At 45.7% G+C, this 19947-nt stretch overlaps 1 protein-coding gene across 1 annotated transcript in view; it reads left to right on the plus strand.

Annotated features, from left to right (window-relative positions):
• TMEFF2 (transmembrane protein with EGF like and two follistatin like domains 2) overlaps positions 1 to 19947 on the plus strand; it is a gene marked incomplete at both ends in the record, with an annotated part of 111520 nt that overhangs the window by 51845 nt on the left and 39728 nt on the right. The window contains one exon of the mRNA XM_084289396.1: positions 14669 to 14765. Coding sequence (XP_084145522.1) covers positions 14669 to 14765 — 97 coding nt within the window. The remainder of the gene's footprint in view (positions 1 to 14668; positions 14766 to 19947) is intronic.

The following is a 19947-nucleotide window of genomic DNA, read 5'->3' on the forward strand; positions in this document are numbered from 1 at the left end:
ACCAGGTCCTTGATGGGTGGCATCAGATAGGTGTTGGGGTGACCCCCACCCCAAGGAGGAGAAGCTCCTGGGTTTTATATCCCCAGAGATAAACCAAGAGATAGCACTGGAAATGCATCACTGACTGCCCGGGGAAGTGCAGTGCACTACCTGGACTGCTATATTAACATAGATTTTGCAATCCATTTAACAAAATTTTTAAAAATGTTTTCCATTAAGAGAGCTCTATGCCTTTTCTCTAAAAGGTGGTTGATTGTAATGGAACTAAAAAGTTGGTCAGCTGGAAACGGACATTTTCAAATTACATCTAAAAAAATCATTTCAGGGGGAGGAACGCAGCTCCCCTGCTTTTTCAGGATCAGAAGAGGGGGAGGCTTGTTCATGAGGTCCTAGGCATTACCTGGTCCTCTGAATTTGCAGGAGTCAGGAACTTGTGGAGAGTATGCAAAGATATATACTGGCCCCGTGCCTGGGCAGACATCACAGAGCCAGCCAACGTGAAGATGTTTTAATGAAGTTACCAAAAAATGCCCCTTGACTTCAATGAGAATTTGTACAAGACTCAATCATGTGGAGTACACAGTTAGCCCTTGCCTAACCTGCAGAAAATGGATCATAAAGTAGTAGATATATCGTTCTGGAAGCGGCTTCACCTGATCATCTAATCCATCGCTCTCAAGTCTGCTGTTTCTCCAGGCTGTTCCTCGCTAAGCCCTGCAGTCTCAGAAGAGCAGCACACAGGTTTCCTTCCTCTGCATCCTCGTCCAGTACCTGGTAGTTCTTAGAAGTGGGAAAGACTTTTTTTTCCTAATATCTCTCTTAAATCTCCTTTGCCATAAATTAAATCAATTATCTCTTGTCTCAGAAATGCTGGATGTGGAGAGCAATTGATTATCCTTCTTTTTATAGCAGCCTTTTTAACGTTCCTTTTTATATCAGATGACTAGTCGCTTCTCAGTCTTCTCTTTCCCAAAGTGAAAAATTTCCATTCCCCTGAGCTCACCGTGGAAGTCCTTTTCTGAGTCACCTCGCCCTGGTGGCTCTCCCTTGGACTCTGCTAAAGTGGCTGCCCCTTCTTAAAGGCTGGAGCATTTCTCTACATGAAACCAGCCCGGTGTCAAGCAGGGCAGGGTGAGCATGCCCTATAAACAAGTCAGAACGGGAGGGAATCAACAGACAGTGGACTAGCCAAAATGTTGGTTTATTTTTGAAAGTGCAAAATGAAAGGGAGGATGGAGTTTCTTCTGCATTACACTTTTTTTATTATTATTATTTCTTCCAGTTGTCCTCTTTTGACCCAGCTTGTCCCCAGGAGCAGACTGACAGCTTCTGTCATATTAAAACAAGGCCCTAGATTATCAGTGAGCAGGGCTCCCAGCCTCTACCTGGCTACACGTCTGCATTTCCTCCTCTAAATGGTTTGTGCATTTTCTGTATTGATGTTCAGCCACTCCGTTAATAAAACTTGGGAGAAAACTGCTTACCCTCTCCGTCAAAGGCTAGTGTCTTGCAAGTCCCACTGTCTTGTAGGTCTGAGCTTCCCCTAACTGATTGTTCTTACTCTGCCTTGGCTTTCAATTTAAGAAAAGCAAAGCGTTAACCCGATATTCTCAGCACTGACGGCAGTAGACCATTCATAGGAGTTGAAGTCCTCGGGGTAAATAGCTTGTTCCCTTCACTGTTCATTAAAAACAAATACAGCTTGCACCCTTTGTCTGTTCGCTCAGGAAAAAAAAAAGCTCTACTACGCTGCCTGCCAGCGAACATTTCATTATTTATTGTTTAATTGCTGTCTCGTACGTGGCATAAAAGATGTAAAATAGGGCGCGAATACTGGAGGGCTAATTATTAGCAGCGAACGGGAGAAAGAGACCCAGAGCATCAGTGCTGGTGGCGGTGCCATTCCTCATCCCGCGGCGTGGCAGCAAACCCTCGCAGCCGGCGCGGTGACCCCTCGCGCCGTGAAGCTCTCGTAATCGCTCCTCTGTGGCCCGGCACTAGGGCGAGATCCCATTTTCTACCTCGCTTCTGTTGTTTCGGAATGAGATCTACGGTTTGTGGACGCGACCTCTCGAAAGGAGCTCCGTGCTCCATCGCCCTCATCGTATTTAAGTGGGGTTTATAGCGTCCGCTTGTGCGTACTGACACAGCGGGGGAGAAGATGGAGAATTAATCTTCTATCACATTCCCTTCTGTAGAGAAATTTCCCAATTAAACATAGCAGAAAATTACTTGAAAAGTAGCGGGAGGAGGAAAAAAAAAAATAAATCTTTCCTTTGTTGTGGGCCTGGGCAGTGTTAATTGAAAAGGAGTAATTTATGCGTGGCGAGCTTCTAGCCGCCCCTCGTGCCCACTGATTTTTCCAGCGTGGAACTAGTCCTGCCCCCAGTGAGGGCATGTGCTAGGAAAATAGCAGAACATACTATAATTACTGCTTTGCTTCTGGTTGGTTTGCTCCAGCTTCTCTGTTCGTGTTTATCTGCGGTTCCAAAGTTGAGCAAAATCCCTCGATAATTGCCTCTTCGCTGAGATCTCCTCGCTGTAGTAGTTGCCACACACCCCGAGAATTTCCCGGTTTAATATTCTGGTCTATTAGCTGCGAAGAGCACAGATAAGATAGCGAGAAATGAAAGTCCCCCTTTCAAGCGTTTTTGTTTTAAAATGACAACTTGAAATGCATTGCTCTATTTAGAAAGAAAAATCGGAGGGGGAGGCGTTGCGGGTAATGAGATGTAAATGACCATTCAGGCATGGAAATCAGGGCCACAGTTGAATGTATTAAGCAGTGACTGATATAATCATTATTTTGGGTTTTGCATCTGAAGAGGGGGATTGCAGATATCAAGTCAATTGCGTATTTGAAGAAAACATCCGTGTGCGTGCGGAAGAGCGGTTTCAACATTTTTGTGTTAAATATCCCAGTGTTAAACTGTTTGGGCTTAAATAAGGTCAATATGTTGGTTTTATGCTTTTCATATTATCTCTGGCTTTCGCTTTGGCAGATCCTCCCTCTCGCTGTTTGTGCAGCGTGACATCGGAGTGCCAAGTTTGTAATGTCAACTCTTTTCAGCTCCCTTTAATGCTTTTATCTCCAGAAAGCTGCTTACTGCTTACATGGGGAGAGAGCTCAGGGAAAGCCAGCTGCTAGAACGTTAAAAAAAAAGAGATGTAAAAATTCATCATCGCTGCATTTCCTTTGTCGATCTCGTGCTTACATGAGCTCCCCGTGCTAGCAGGGCGGTGTGGTGGTTCGCAGAAGTTCGTGCAGCGGTTTTCGTGGGATCGCAGAACCTCAGGAAGGTTTGGGCTGGGAGGGACCCTAAAGCCCACCCCGTGCCAACCCCTGCCATGGGCAGGGACACTTCCCACTGGATTGGGCTGCCCCAAGCCCCATCCAGCCCGGCCTGGGACCACCTGAATGTCCTGCAGGCATTTGGTTGGGGTGCCCAGGGTTGGCAGGTGGGATGTGGGCTGCCCGCAGCCCACCCAGAGGCGTGAGGAAAGGGGCCCTGGAGGCTGCTGGTGGCAGCCTGCCTTTTGCCTTTCCCAGCCGCAAGTCCCATGGCCCTCCTGCTCTCACCTGGGCTCTGCCAGCCAGGGCTGGATGAAGAAAAGGATGTAGTATCGGTGGGTCTTCGACACAAGGATGCTTTCTTCTCCCCTTTCATTTCGTGCCATGAACTATTTAAAAAAAAAAAAAAAGAAAGAAAAAAGAAAAAACACTCAATTTTGGAACAGGAGCAAAATAAGCCTTTGTTCTACAATACCTACCTTAATGGATTCCTTCTATCAAAGGTGGAAAATAGCAGTGTTACTAAATATAATTAATGCATCTGGAGTTTGGAGAACATTATGCTAAATGTGCATGATACATTCTCTGTCCCCTTCGGCAGTAGCATGTGATCAATTTTGCTACTCTGGCCCTACCTAATTATTGCTGTCGCTAATGAAGGGAAGTAGAAAAAACATGTCTTAGTAGGTTAATAAGCCATCCAGAAAATTATATTAGCATGATCAATCCTTAATGATTATGGTTTCTCATAATATTAGATCACCTGAAAGGTGGTTTTTGTAGGAGATGGGAGGGGAGGGAGGCATCATTTCCTAGCCATTCTTCCAGGTGAGCTCAGCTGGTTTGGGGAGAGAAGAGCAGTGCAGCTGCTCCTCGGGACTTTTGACTGCTCCTGCAAACGTCCCAATACTTAGCAGAGCTGATTTATTTTATCACGTAAGCCTCTAGAATGGCAGCAAGTGCCAGAGGTTTTCTCCCTTCCCTCCTCCCACAGATACCTGTGGCATTTTGTCTTGCTGCTTCTTTATACACCTGCCTATGTCAGTACTGCAGCGCACTCTGGATGCGTTTTGTCTTACAGAAGCACCTCTCGTCAACCATGTCCAAGGCACTGAAATGAACACTGAAGGGGAATGATCCTCAAACACCAGACTCGTTTTTTAAATAAAGATTTTCCCCAAATTAAACTGGATCACAGTCCTCCCTTTTAATTTGTTAATTACACTTCTGCAATGGTAATGCAATCAGCGAATATAGCTAAAGTGTTTGTGTGCGTGAATCAATATTAATGAGAAGGAGCATATTTGCAGAGCCTGATACCTACCAGCCACTTGCTCGGCGGGCTGCTGCCGCTGCCAGGCTGCTCCAGACCCAACCCGTGCGGTGCCAAGAAGTTGCTGGAGGAGATGTGCAAGGAAAGTCTCCCCAGACCATGATCTCCCCACGGCCCCTTCTGGGGCGCTGGCTGTGCCTGGGGGCAGCTGCTGTGCTCTAGCCAGAGCAGAAATTTTAGGGCGTTCGCATCTTCCATGGCCTGAATGACTTTGCAGATGACAGAACTCTGGGCGAGCTCATAGAGGTTAATCACGACTAAGTGCGAATGAAATCTGGCATTTTCCTGCTGGGCTTCCAAATTTCTGTATATGCAGCGTATTAAAACAAAGTGAAATTAAATGTTTAAACCTTTTGTGCCATATGGCTCCCCCCTATCATAACCACATCTGTAAAATTACACTCGGGGGGCAATGCTGTTTTGGTGTAAATGGATTTGCAGCCCCTGCTCCCTGCTTCTCGTAGTGGGGCTGAGATTGACATGTCACGCTCATCCTGTTTGCCCTGATTGTAGGGGGCTGGGTTTTTTTTCCTGTATGCAGTTACATAAATTCTAGTTGCCGGCACAAAAATGGCATCCCCCAATTCATCCACACAGCTGGCTTGGGGAGGCTGCTTCTCCTAAACCTTTGCCACCCTTCCAGCAGAGACTGTGCCACGCAGGAGATCCCTCGCCTTTCTGCTCAGGCTTGCCAGCACATGGTTCTGCTGATTTTTCCCATTTATCCCGAAAGGCTATCTTAGTGCTGGACGTTTTCACACCATTAACTGCTGTAACACGTGTTTGTATTTGTTGAAGGCCAAGGTTACTGAAAAGATGGGATCTGTGTTGCATAAATCCTGTATCTTCTGCAGTACTCGGAAACTCTGCAGTCCCCCTCATGCTACCTTCACTTACAGAACGAGCAAACACTGGGATGAGCCCTGGTTGTGGAAGTTTAGATAGTTTAGAAAATTTAGCTCAGAGGTGAAAACAAAGGAGCAGGGAGCATGCCTGCAGAAATCTGGAGTTATTCTGGGCCAGGAACTGGACTGGGGGGGATTGGGGCCTGCAGTTTGCATACAGGCTGGTGATGGAGCTGGTGGGGGGAAGAAGGAGCTGAAAACCCATCTCTGGTGGCTCCCATCCAAGAGGGTACAGCCTTGCTGAGCACAGTTTTTGGCTGCTGGTTTCCTCCTGAGGCCCCATTGTGGAGTGTGAGCTTCTCACGTGCCTCCTCCGCTGCTCAGCCCCCGGGCTGCGCGTGCCCAACCTGCACGAGCACCACAGAAACATACAGAAATTAATATAAATTAGAAGAAAAGTGGAGCGGATGAAGAAAGCCACTCTCTTCTCGAGCTCAGTGAAAGGTAGGCCCAGCTCATTTTTACCTTAGAGCCACTTTACACCACCCTGGTTATGTAAATGGACCTAAAATAAATTGGACTTTGGCTCGCTGTGACACCACCTTCCATTGCCAGTGATTTACAGAAGCCTTTGTGTCAGTTAGAGCCAGGCCCAGCTTCTCTGGGCCGCGTTTTGGGATTTAAAGCCCAAGATAATTGTGGTGCAGTCAAGACTGGAAGCAGCTTTGTAAAATTGGTTAATACCCAGATTTGGGTTTCTTCAATGGCTTAAATGGAGTGGCATATTATCTCCTCTATAGTCTGCCTAAAAGATAGATTTGATGTCTGCGAGCAAAGACATGAAATTGCTATAGGCTTCCGCTCTTATAGCCTGCCACCTATTTGATTTATGTGATAAGTGATCTCAGATGACCCTCCAAGGCACTGAACCATTAGAGAGTTATGTTGCACAGTGATAAGAAATCTTCAGAGATGCCTAAATCTTCTTTTACCACTGGGAGTTTCATCTGTTCTGGAATAAAGAACATTTTTATGTATGATGTTGCTATCTTGCTAGCCACACTAATATTCAAAAGGATACACAGACTTAAATCAATAGCAAAGCGACGAAGACCTTAAAACTGAAGTAGTCACCAAGTGAATGCTAGACAGCTCTTTTAGGCTTTATCTTTGTTCCTTTCATTGGGATTCTTGAAAGCTGAGTAGCTGTACAGCTTCAAGTTCAAGTCTTCTGTTAATCTTTCCACCAGGCAGGACGCTGGCAGAAGCACTTCTCAGTGCAAGAAGTCCTGGAAAGTCACATCACCCATTTGGGGCTTCCTTATTACAGGCTTTGTGAAACCATGGGTTGGATCCTTCCTTCTTTTTTTTCCTTCCCCACCGAGTTTCTTTCAATTCAGAGATCCAGGTTCCCCCCTGCCTAGAATGAGTAAGTGTTTAGGATCTCAGGGGGGACTTGCATTCGTGACTGGGGTCAGGGAAAGCACGGGCAGGTAATTTCTGTGGTTTACATCCGATATCTTCCCACGCAGAAGGCACTGCTGATCCGTGCTCCTCCAGCCGAACTGGTGTCTGCTGCTCACCAGGGCTTGCTGTAAGGGCAGTAGCAGAAAGGATGTTTGGGGCCACCTTGGCAATCTGCAGAAGGGGTGAAGGGGGCTGTGAGCCTGGCCAGCTCCCCTCCCTTCTGGCACACGGGGCCAGTCGGCCTCAAAAAGCTCAGGCTTGATCCTCCTTCTGCGTAGCCTCTGAGGGATATTTTCCTGACAATAAGAGAGGTGTTATGATATTGGCTGTGTTCCTCAACTGCAGCTTCCCATCTCCCTCGACACAGCGCTGGGGTTTAATGATCTGTGCAGCCAGGCTAGTCTACCTGAGGGAGGAATCAGACATCTTTTTCTGTTTCTCCTCCGTTCTGATGGATCATCTGGTCCTTGCAATTAGGACTGTAGTAATCTCCTCCCGGGCCCTTTAATAACAGCCCTGATTGGTGACCCGCCGTATTGCATCCATCCAGCTGTGGGCATGTCCACTCGGTTGCTTTGTTCGTGCTGTTGGGCATGTTGCAATACACGAGAGCAGGGACTGGTGCCACAAAAGCTTTGGCAGCATCGCAGGCGTGTTTACAACAAGCTGCCTCTATTCCTTAAATTCTCCTGCAAGGAAGTGATTTCTCTTTAAAATTAAATTAATGCAAGGCAAAGATGAATAGTCCCCGCGTGCTATTTGGCTTTTTGCTCAGTGCTGCTTATGAGAGGAAGCTCTTGGCAAAATTAAATGAACCTCCTCTTCCTCAAGCTGGCAAATACTGTCAGTGCTGGTCATCGCACACCTTCATAAATCTGAGATGCTGGCATCCCACATGCACCAGGCAAACATCACATTTTGTAGAGGGACCGCACAAGGGTGCAATAATCACAGCTGTTTCATGTCAGCATTCAGAAAGCTTACAATAGGATTTTATTCAATGAGCCATTCCTTTTGAAACGCCATTAGAGATATTTGCTAGGAGAAACTGGCCTCAACTAATCGTATTTAATTTTTTATCAAATGCACCGTGGGAGCAGCAGGGATCTGCATGAGACAGAAGCAAGCAAATACTGTTTATTTAGAATAAATAAACTTTGAGTAAGAATTGAACATATTCTCTCCTGGCTACGGTTGTGCAAATACAGGCAAATCCCTACAGAGGTCTGCTGGGGATCGTGTCCTGACCCAGGTGCTCTTGGAGACCTCCAGTTGCGCCCACTGAAAGGAGAGGATTGCAATCAGGTAGATGCAGAGGAGCAATTCTGCTCCTCTGAAAGCAAGGATGTGTACTGTCAAGCCACCTTCTTATTATTCAGTAAAGAGAAGGTGAAGTGGAAATTGTAAATGGTAATTCCCCCATTATTTCATCAGACTCCTGTGTTCAAGTCGCTAAGCTCAGACGTGTAAATAAAAGGAAAAGCCAAAGAGGAGTTTACTCAGGATCATCCCAAACTGGGCTTTGGTCAACAGTGAGGCTCCCAGGTAGGTGCCGAGAGCCTGGTGATACCCACGAGTGTCCTGTCACCTCGTGTCCGGTCACCTCATGGAGTGGGCAGCCAGCAGAAGGCCACCAGAGGTTTACTCCTTGGCGTTAGCCAAAGGACACCTGGTGTTGAGCTCATGGGAGGCAGCTGGTGAGCGGCTGGGCGCTTGCCTCTGGTTTTCTCTGAATGCTTTTTGTGTCATTTAGCGAAAAGCTTAGAGATTACGGCTTAGTTTCTGCGTCGAAAGAAAACTGAAAAGTTGGGGAAAGGAAAGAAGCCGAAAGATCATGGGAAGAAAGGCAGGACAGAAAGCAAGATAGGAGGTAAAAAATAAAGATGGAAGCAGAGAGAGCAGCAGTGCTCAGAGATAATGCAAAGCAATTTTTACACTAGTTATTGACTGAACCCGAGGCACATCTCAGGCTCTGTTTTCTTGTACAAATTATACTGTATCCATGGTAGACTCGGAGCTGGTAGCACAAAGTGCAGGGGAACTCAGCACAGCGCGAGCTCTGGTTCAGAAGCGCTTTTTTCCTGTTCAGCAGAAACACAGCATTGCACATGACTGCAGAAACGTGAATCAGCCCCATAAAAATAACGAGTTTCAGAAATGATAAACTTGATAGTTTCTGGTATTTATTATGCTCACTAGCTTTTTCTCCACAGCCCTAAAGCTTAGTCATACCTTTCAAAACAAATACGTGTAGAAACTGAGATCTTTCTACATGGAGACAATCCACCAGCTGTGAGTTTAAGAAAATATATAACCTGCGAGTCACAGCAGATGTATGAGAGCTGGAAAACACTGCAAATTGAATCTGATTGGCATCAAAGCAGTGCCTGGCTGTATCTGCATGGTCTTTAGCAAGAAGATAAGAACAGACTTTATCAGCAGTCCAGGCTGGCTGGATACATCCAGTTCCACCCTGAAAACCTCGCTAGGTATGTGCATCGTGCTGAACTCAGCCCTCCAACCGTTCCCTGCTGGGAATGGCAACGTGAAGGCACCCAAAGCAGGACCCAAAGCACTATCAGCCCTGCAAAACGCCATCGGGTTTTCTGGGCAGCCAGCTGAGCTACGGCACAAGCTTGGCACTGCTTAAATAACCTGCCCATCAATGGCAGAGAGGTGGTTTCAAGGAGTGACCCTTGGTGGCATGGAGAAACTGATGCAGTCAGCGCCTGTGGACGTGGGGGAGAAGATCTCGGGTCTCCTTGAGAAGTTCTGAGTCGGGTCCCGAGCCGGGCAGAGACGCGGCTCCCTCATGCGATAAGTAATTTCCCCAGCGTGTTTGTGTGTGTGAAAGAGAGATAGTAAATTTGTATTTATTGAGATGGAGCCAGACAGCAGGAGTAAAGCAGAACAAGACGTGTCAGAGCTGGGATTTATTACTGACACAGTAGACCATTTTCCTTTCATTTTGACCATAATGTCGTTCTGAGCCTCTGCCAGGCTTCGAGAGCAGAGCCGTTCGTGAGTCCACCCCCTGCTTCACACCCTTCATTTTTCTCACTTTGCAGGTTTTGACTGAGCTAATGCTTTCAGGAAAAAAAGACTTATTGATTAGAAAGAAGTCGCTTGCAGCATCTGGGCTTTTATTGGCCTCATCCATGAGGTGTTTTTAGCTGTTTGGTGGAGGTGCAGGTAGTGTTTGTTCTAACACATTTAGTAAATTCTCCTGGTTGCCTGCCCTTGTTTCTCAGAGCTTTCTCACGTTGTCTGCTCTTCCTTGTCACCTGTCCAGAGCAATCGCGTTCAGACTGCAGCATGTGACAGGATCGCCTCAGCTGCTCTGGAGATGATCATCCTCCTCCTCCTCCACATTTTAATTTGCACCTTGTTTTTCACTCCAAAACACACCAACAGCCATTGCCCCTCATCTTCATGTGATTCTTGTTATTGCCTAGATTTTATAGCTCAAAACAAGTGGATATCCTGTCAGAGTGATCTAGAGCACTTTCATTTGAAGTTCTTCTTTCAGCGAGAGCAAAGACGTCCCGCTGTGATGAGTCTAGTAGTCAAGTATTAATTCTGGCATAATTTCTGCACGTGCCCAGAATGCTGACAGTCATTACTTATAATTGCCATAGTGCAAAGTTAATCTGTAAAAACCCGCCCTGACAGGAGACTTTTTTTGCAGTCAGGGAAAGAGAGGTTGTGAAGGACTGAGCTGTCCTTACAGCTGCTTGCCAGCTGGGTCGCATACGGAGTTGTGCAGCACATGGACTGCAGTGGCCATAAAAGCCCGACTTAGGGTGTCTTTACGTCATGAATTCCTGCAGATGCTGGGTCTTGCAAACACGTTGGCTAAGAAGCCCAAGGTGTGTTAGTTGGGCTCAGCACTCAGAAGACTCTACAGAGTCTACAGAAGACTCTAGACTCAAAGAGATGGAAGTATGAAGAAAAAGAGGTGCCTACAGGGGTGGCCAGGCTGAGGCTTCTGGATTTCTCCTGATACTACAGGAGATAATCAGAGTCAGACCGATGTATCAATGATACTTTCAATCTAGCTTTTCACCTACAGAAACAAAGCAACATCTCTCAAGGGCGGTTTCTTTCTTGTATGGCTAGCAAACAATACAGATGTTTTGGAAATCCCAACTATCTGATCCGAGTGCAGTGAGAATGCCAGAAAAGGACCAAATGATTTAAACAGGAGCTGTTGTGGTTACCACAGCCCATTGACTCTGTAAATTGTGTCCCAGCTAAGGAATTTGTATTGCTTAGCAGAGTGAGATCGTCTCTGAAGTGACTTTCAGATAATGTTAGTGACCTGCTAACCCATGTTAGCGCGTTCCCTTGAACTCTGCAAGTTGCTAATCTTGCTAAGACAAATAGGAACTCGCAGCTTAACGTGGCTCGGCTGCGTGAGTAATAAGCAGCGGGCTTCAGCAATTAGCTCCCCGGGAGCCTGCCACGTTCAGGCAGGGTCCTGGTGTTAAACCTCAGCAGTTGCTAATATGAGAACTTTTTAACTTGGGTGAGAACAAAGAATCGTACTGGTTTTATTTTTAGCAAGAGGAATCCAGAATTTGTATTATTCCCACTAACATTTCTTTTTTTTTTCAGTTGAGATATGAAAGCCAGTGCAAATCAGCAAGCGCAGCCAGGAATAAAAAAAAAGGAAAAAGAGTCACCTTAGAAAATAAGCATCCACTAGTCCTCAAGCTAAGAAGCAGCAGGGAATATTGGGAAAATAACTCTAAGATGCCCAGATTTATCAAGGCACTTACCTGCACAGCATGCAGAAAACAAACCTCTGCATCTGTCGGTCTGTGGGTGGGGGCTCTCATGCGGGTGTGTACGTTTGTGGAGGAAGAGAAAACACACCTGAAGGAAATGTAAATAATAATGTTATCTGTAGATACTGAGGACAGAGGTGAGAGAGAGAAACAGCTGTGTTTTTTAATGAAGGCTGCTGCATGCTTGGACATATAATGACAGCATGTACATTGGCATGCTGGGTGCAGAGCTTCTTTGTAAAACATTGGGGGGGGGCTACCTGTTATTTTCTCGTGGAAATTCAGAACTGCATTGTGCCTTACTGTGGATGTTCCCTTCGAAATCAGTTCCTTCTATTCAGACCGCTGAATCTTTCAAATTATATATTTTAATGACTTAAGTAGCTATTTTGCTCAGTTAGCGATGCGGACCCGTGTGAAGTCCCTGGTCAAACCAACCCCGCTAGGTTATTATAAGTAGAAACATTACAGGGAGGAAAAAAATAGGGCGCCTGCTTTTAATTAAAAGGAAGCGGTTTTAATTATATGTTTTTAATTATGAGGGAAGTGATTTGCAGAATAACAAAATAAAGAAGTGATTGCTCCTTTCCTTAAGAACATGTTCTCAGGCTCGTGGATTGGAGCAGTTGTCATATTCCTGGTAGGTAAGGAGTGCCTGGCTGTCACAAGAAGTCTTCTGCCTGTGGGTCCCTTTGTACAGTTATTCATTACAGCTCCCAGAGTGCCTGCCAAATTCTCTTCCCCTTTTACAGATAGAGAAACTGTGGCACAGAGAAGCAACGTGACTTGATAAATCCAGATCGTGTTTCCTGCCTAATATCTTATCCACTGGAAATCCTCTGCCAAGAATGGCTGTCGAAGTTGTGTCTCCAGAAAAAGATTTCTATATATTTAAAAAAAAAAAAAAAAAAAAAAAAAGAAGGGAGGGAGAAATCAATGAAAAACCCGGGCATGGATGCAGCTGCAGAGAAGTGGGGAGGAGCTGTATGGCAGCAGCAGCGTCAGCTCCTCAGTGCAGTAGGTTCAGGATCACACACATGGCCATGGAGATGCTGATGGTGTGCATTGCCTCGTGGAGAGGCAATGGCACTCCGACACCCTGTCCACTCTTGTACATCAGCTTGTACAAGATGCGAGCCTAGCAAGTTCCTCAGTCACTGGAGGACAGAGAAAACACACATCTCAGACCCTCCCTATAGAGCCCGCAGTTGAACAAAAATCCAAAGTGTGTTTTCCGAGTTTCCCCTTTTCTTTCTGCAGATGAACATTATGGATGTAAAGATGAGCAGACTTCTATAAATAGGGCAAAACCTCTTCTTTTTTCCTTTTATGATCATCGGGAAATGTCATTTTTCCCCATTTTACAAAGCAGGGAACAGGGCAGAGGCTAAGTAACTTGTCCAGGGTATGAAAGCAGGTGCGTTGGAAAATGGGGGTTGGGGTCACAGTTTCTCTTTTAGAGGCAAAAACCCTTTCTCCTCCAAATGCTCTGTGAAAGCTTGTGCCTCTGGTTCTTCCCTGAGTGCCTAACAAAAGCAGCCTACTCAGTGCAGAGCACTCCAACCCGACAGCCTCCGGTTAATGCTCTCCTGCAGTAACTACAAGTCAGGCAGGCAGGTTGTCCCTCCCCTCGGTGTCACTGGTGACCAACACACTTCAGTGCATCCACAGCTTCAGCAGGCCGGGCCAAAAAACGTGCAGTAACCCCACACGGCAGTGCTGACTCCAAGTGGAAGAGAGGAATGAAAGGGTGACGCTGCAGGGAGCGTATCTGCAGATAACAGCAGCCGTCAAAGCCGATGGATACCTGAAGGCTGGGCTGGCTTAATTATTCTGCAAGGATATCGCTAGGTAAAGTCCTGACAGAAAGCAGCCCCTTTTGAAAGATACCAAAAGGGGCTTGTATACTTGTGTACAAACATAGATAACACCTCTTGAGGCTCTTTGAACAAACCTCTTCTTGGTGCCCTCAGATGCAGCAGTCAGGTGGGCTGTTCTGCTTCTCAAAGGTTACGCCGCAGCAGCAGCGGGGCCACCGGGTTTTGGGGGCTCTTTGCAAGCAGGCTGGGAGCACCAGAAGCAAAGCACAGCAGCAAAACGGATGGCAAAAGCCAGTTAGGGACTTGCGGAGTTCAATTGGTTTGCTTTTATTTTTATTTTTTTATGGCTAAAAGTCACCACATCTCACCTGCCTCATGCCATGGTCAGAGTGCAGGGCTCTCCATGTGGTGCGCGGAGCAAGGATGCTGCTCCGTGGAGCTTTGTCTCTGCCCTGATTGGGACTTTTCGGAGAGCATTGTGCTGCAGGGGCCTTTGGAAAAATAATGATGCTTCGGAAATGAAAGGAGGTTTGGATAGATTTCCTTGCCCGTGCTGGAGATTGTCCCCTCCTCTGGACAGCACTAAATCTTTCCTGCCAGGGATAACTGGTCCTCGGGGCTCGTAGCAATACTTCTGGAGAGAAAAACGTTTTGTCTTTCGTGTGGATAAAATTGTAGCAGGCGGCAGGTGCTTTCAAAACATTTTTGAGGAAAGCATCCCCATGGGTGCCTCTCCAGGCCCTCACCTGTGAAGGACACAGGGCAGCGGGTGATGCTGTCAGTGCGCCTCAATTATTTTCCTGGGAACGAGGTGGCAAGGCTCGGTGGCGATGCCGACCTCCGAAGCTGCAGCTGGAAGGAGGCAGTGCTTGAAGGGAGAAGGAAGAGGAAGGGCTTTTCTCCGCTTTTCCCTTTCACTCCATAACCCAGGGAGTTTCTCACAGGCCAACAAGGAAATCTCTGTGTAGGCCCCATTCAGAAACGCTGTCTGTTGGCCAGGCATCAGCTCAGCGGGCAGCGCGTTAAGCTAACACGGTGAATAGATGTTTCTAGAGAGAGAGAAGCGCTTTGCTACGGTGCTGTCTTTACTAATGTGTGTTCTTCTGCTTTCCACCAAACAGTCAATGAAGGCTCAGGTGAAACCAATCAAAAAGAGACATCGACCTGTGACATTTGCCAGTTTGGGGCAGAGTGTGACGAAGATGCAGAGGATGTTTGGTACAGTAACTTGGTCTACTCTTCTATTTTAATGAATGTTGTATTATTGAAATACACTGTGAGTTAGAAAGCATTTAAAACATTGGATATTCAATTTTCTGCACCCAGAGATTCATCTGACAGTGACTGAGGTGGTTATTACTCTAAAAAAAAATGTATGAAACAGATTGGTTTATAATTCTGGAACATGCACAATTTAGAAAAAGTCCAGAAACACTGTTATCCATTTTGTTGCTGTTACAACTTATGTTACTCCATCTGGGCTTTTACAGCTTTATTCTTTGATAAAAATAGAATTGGGAAAACTAATTGACCTACAGCTTTTCTGGTTAAAAAGTATCATTAATATTATCATCATGTGAAGTCATGTGTGACATTAGAAATGTTGGGAAATCTGTCTCGCTTTTTCCTAGTTGCTGGAGTCAAAGACCTAACCCTCAAATGCTTGAAGTAAATAGAGTGTACATTCAGACATTTTCTCAATGGAGACTTATTTTTTATTTTTAAAAAGAGGTTTTTAAATCTTCTTGTTTGTTCATTTGTTTTAAACCTTAATCACATAAGCTGAAGGGAAATAATTCTATCTACCCAGAATATTTTTCTGAATTTTTCAATTTGCCTAGACACTATGCAAATACTTCATTGTAAGTCAACTTTAAACTAATCATTTCATCGTGATTTTGGAACAGCCAATGTAGATCAAAAAGCAGCTATTCACAGAGCTGTACTTCTAACGCTGCCTTTATAGCAAGCCTCATATTTCTAAGTAATTAATATAAACTTAGAGACAACAAAATAAGCATGCAAATGTTAGAGCTTTTGATCTGAGTGATGCTTCTGAAGCTGAGGGCTGACAGTGGTTAAGGGATGGATAGAGAAACTGGGCAGTGAGATATCAGTAAGGCACTATGGCCCAAACTTCAACTTGGACAGTTGGAATAGGGCAGAGGGGAATGAATTAATGAATGAATGAATGATGGACATCGTAATTGGGACCAGTGTTGGGCAGCTGACCTCATCCAGATAGGGCATCCATGTGATATTGGTCAGGCGTGGTATTATAAACATTTCTGCTATTCAGTGAAGCAGCTTAGGAATATGGTGAGCCAGTTGTGCTCATTTTGGTTTGGTCTTGCTAAGCTTCTAATAACCTCTTGTTCCAGTCTTTAACAAATACCAAGCGAACAAGCCACAGAAGCCTTGCTGTGCTTCCAGCTACCAAAAGAAAATTGCTGTGTTAAAAAACAGGAACAAGATGCATCTTGGTTATAGGTTTGCAATAACGCAAAGAGATTTGCATGGATAAAAGCACTTAAATTTGACTTTGTTTAAGGAAATTACTTCTGGTGTCAGGATTTTTGCTGTCTCCTTGACCAGTTATCCTTGAGAGTTTGGTGGTGCGGTGTTGAAACAAAATGATGGTTAAATTAATATATCAACATCCACAGTCTGATGCTCATGTTTTCATAATTAAGTGCACTTTCAAGTTGGAAGGCAGCAGAAGAGAGGGGCGAGGGATAAAATTAGCTACCAGATAACATTATTAATCACAAGTACCGTGTAGCAGTGTTTATTTTTTTCCAGAAATAGCTCGATAAAAAAGCCGGATCCAACTTACCCCAGTAACGTTCCCACTACAACTTCTGCAACTAATTCCTCCCCTCTGAAACAGCTTGGCTTATACACAGCAGCGGAATAACTGCAGGAGCTGAAGTTCTCAATCTTTATTGACAGGCGGTCCTTCTGCAGGGGAAGATGCTTCTCGGGGCGGGAAGCAGGGAAGGGCATTTGCTGGGAAGATGTAAAAAGGCAGTAAAGCAGATTTCCAACCAGAAGTAAAAAGACCGTGCAAAGCCTGTTAAAGGTCCGCTTTGAAGTAAACAACTTCATACGCCACGACAGAGCTCTGCTTTCCTGTCCCTGCCCCCTGATTAGTCGTGGATAAGCGTCTTTCTAAAAAATGAGCCTTCCGGGTGTTAGTTCTTTGTTACTCGTATTTCTGGAATAAAAGCGGGCCATGTATGGGGAGCCTAGATCCCTCTTTCAAATGTACATTAATTGAATTTCCGTGTTTGGCACCAGACAGTTACATCCTGGTGCACTTCCTCCCCCCTCCCTGCAAAGATTCGGTGTGCAGAAAACGCCCTGAAATTAAATGGGAAGCGAAATTCCAGAGTATTATTCAATCGATGCTCTTACACCTGTCTAATTTCAGATGTAAGCAGGGCTCCTCTGGTTATCTCGGCTGACTGAAGAGGTTTCTAAAAGTCCAAATGAGGTCAGGGTTCCCGGCGGCCCCAGAGCTGCTGGTACGGGGTGAGAAGCCCAGCGCTAGCGGTGTTCCCTATCCTTGGGGGGGTGCAGGATCCGTGCCCAGTCCACTCCAGGTAATGGGGATGCATGCTGGCAGCAGAGCCAGACCTTCGAGAGCTGGAGACACAAGGCTGGCTGTTTGCCTAATATTTCTAGGGTGTCACAGTAGATCAGAGGAGAGAGCACAGGTGTGATAGCAGATGTGGTTGGGCTGCTGATGATTTAAAGCGACAATTAACATTATTCTGCATTGCCACAGCCTGTTATTTTGCAGTCCCCTGTCTCTGGTTTAACTCTTTTTTTGTTGTTATTCATTGCCAATTGTCACTCAGCTGAATTGTGCTATTGTAGTGTGTCACCATTATTTTAAAATCGTTTTATTTGCTTAAAACCGATCTGTTAATGGCTAGGCTCCTGGGATTTCGGGAGGGTTTTGCCACATAAAAGACATCTCGAAGGGCTAAGATACGTGCGTGAACGTTTTCTGGAAAGTACGAAGAAAAGGCAGAAAAGAACCGCCTGTAATAACAGGTTTTCTGAGGCATGGTAAAACACACATATATTATTATCCTATTCTGCAGTCTAATATCACGAGAGTGAATGCAATTTGGCATTCCATTAGTGAATCTCTTTCTCTGGGTTAAAAACAAAGACTGTTCAGTTGAAAGTCTTTAACATCTTGCTACTTTAATATGTGAAAGCTTCTTGTCACTAAGAAGATTGCGTATTACTGGCATTATTCCCACCTTTAATGCATTTTGCACCAGTGAGCTTCATGAATATTTAAAGCAGGGCAGTGGCTGTGCTCTTTAGCACTGGATTGCAATCTATTGGTAAATCAGACGTTTGGTGTTGCTTACTTTGGGTTTTATTTCTGAGCTGCCTGAGGAATAATTGATTTTGTAAGACAGGGCTACTCAACATAACACCCCGAGAGATATACTTAAAAGGAAATGAAGAATGAAGCGTAACGCTCTGAACAGTGGTGTGTTTCTAAGATCTTCCAAAAAGCATCCATGAAATACTCACTCACTGTATATAAATAGTACTCACCAAATGGAGTGCCTGCTCATCTGCTAAAGTGGCTTAGTGTCAGTACATAACCACGTCAAAAACCTGGATTCCAGTATCAATCTCCTCCTTATGAGCCACCGAGGAAATAAGAGCACTCCACGCTGGGCAAGCCGTGGTTTGGATGGATACTGGGCAGCTGTTCCAGAGGTCCATGACATGTCCAAGTGGAGGGAGACAAATAATAGCAAAAACCCCTCTGCTGAATTTCCTTTTGGAAGACGCAGAGAAGAGAGGACAGGAGTGTTTTCTTAAAGCAAGATTAAAGCCTACAAACCTCTGACTTGTAGAGTTAATCAAAATCAGAATGATGAATTGGGGTGAGATCGGCGTGCTTTTCCTTTGAATTTCAAAATCAGAAGGTCAGCCAGCAGCAGAGACTCAAAGTGCAGGATTGCCCAGGATGAGATGCAGTTTGCTCGCAGTAAGGAGACGCAGAGATGTCCAACATGCTCGGGAGAGAGTGCCCTGTAGCCTGGCAGCGTCCAAGGAGGCCAGCCCTACAGATTTCTCCTCCGCCTTCCCCGCAGGAGGAGGAGGAGAGGCAGCAGCGTGCCTGGCCACAGGTGCCTGACCTCCACCCTCGGATCCAGGGAGGGCAGCAGCTTTCCTGAAGTGTTTGATGCCTGGCCCAGAAGGGCAGAAAGGATGGCAGCCTTCCTGAGATGCTAAGCATGGTGAAGGAAGGGACGAGGCTCTCCTGTGTGCCGTGCAGCCAGGTGGTATTCCCAAGGGAGGCGGTGGAGTTGCAGCACATCCCTTGTGTCCTGTGCTTCTTTCTGCATGGCTGAGACAATAAACTCCACTTACCACAGCAAACAGACGCTCAGGATGTATTAAGAAGATGAACTGTTTCAGTCTTTTGTTTCATATCTTACTGCTAATCACTAATAAATATATATATACAGTGGGTGCACGCTCCTGTACAACAGGCAGGCAATCCACAACACGTGAGGATGGCGAAACTGCTTTCTCATGCAAGTAAACTGCACTGTACATGAAAGATATCTGTGCAAATCATGCAGCTGCCATCAGCCACTACCCCTGTAATCAATACTGCTCCAACAATCAATATTTATCTTTATTATAGTATAGAAAGAAAACGCATAAAAGAAACGAATGATTTTGCCAGCTTCTCAATCCACCCAGCAATTAGGTCAGTCAGCTTTGGGTCCCTTCCCCCTTCCATCAGTCGCTCTCATCGAAAGCATCTGCAAACAAGATGCTGTACTACTATAAAGTACTAAAAGGTAGTTTGAAAGCTCACATACATTACACGGGTATTGGCTGCTTCATGTTCAGCAGTGTGTATAATAACTGTGCGTGACCTACTTGTTCCAGATGCAGAAACACTGAGCTCCTTGAACATCTGCAATGTCCCGTGCATTATACAGTAGCTATATGGCAGTTTCCTGCTGCTTGCCTTTCTTTTCTAGAGCAAGTAATAGGTCTTAAAACATAGTGCTTGGATTCATGGTTCAAATAAACACAGAAATGGGATTAAATAATTAAAATCCGCAATCCTGCAAAGGCTAACGTTTCTGCTTAACTTGAGATCATACCTAAGGCATAAAACACGGCTGCTGCTGCACAGATCTTCGTGGCGAGCACAGTAGTCACGTCTAATCACAGGAAAGCAAAGGGACTGCGGCATGCAGTCTTTGCGTTGCACAACAGGAGACAACCAAGCAGCTTACACCCTCTGAGGATCTTAGCCCTGGCCTAGCAGCAGAGCTGCCTCCACTGTCTGCCACGATTCCTCTCAGGTTCCTCGCTGGCAAGCTACAGAGGTATTGCA

This window comes from Netta rufina (genome assembly GCF_964035555.1).
Source record: "Netta rufina genome assembly, chromosome: 6".
In the NCBI taxonomy this organism is placed as follows: Eukaryota; Metazoa; Chordata; class Aves; order Anseriformes; family Anatidae; genus Netta; species Netta rufina.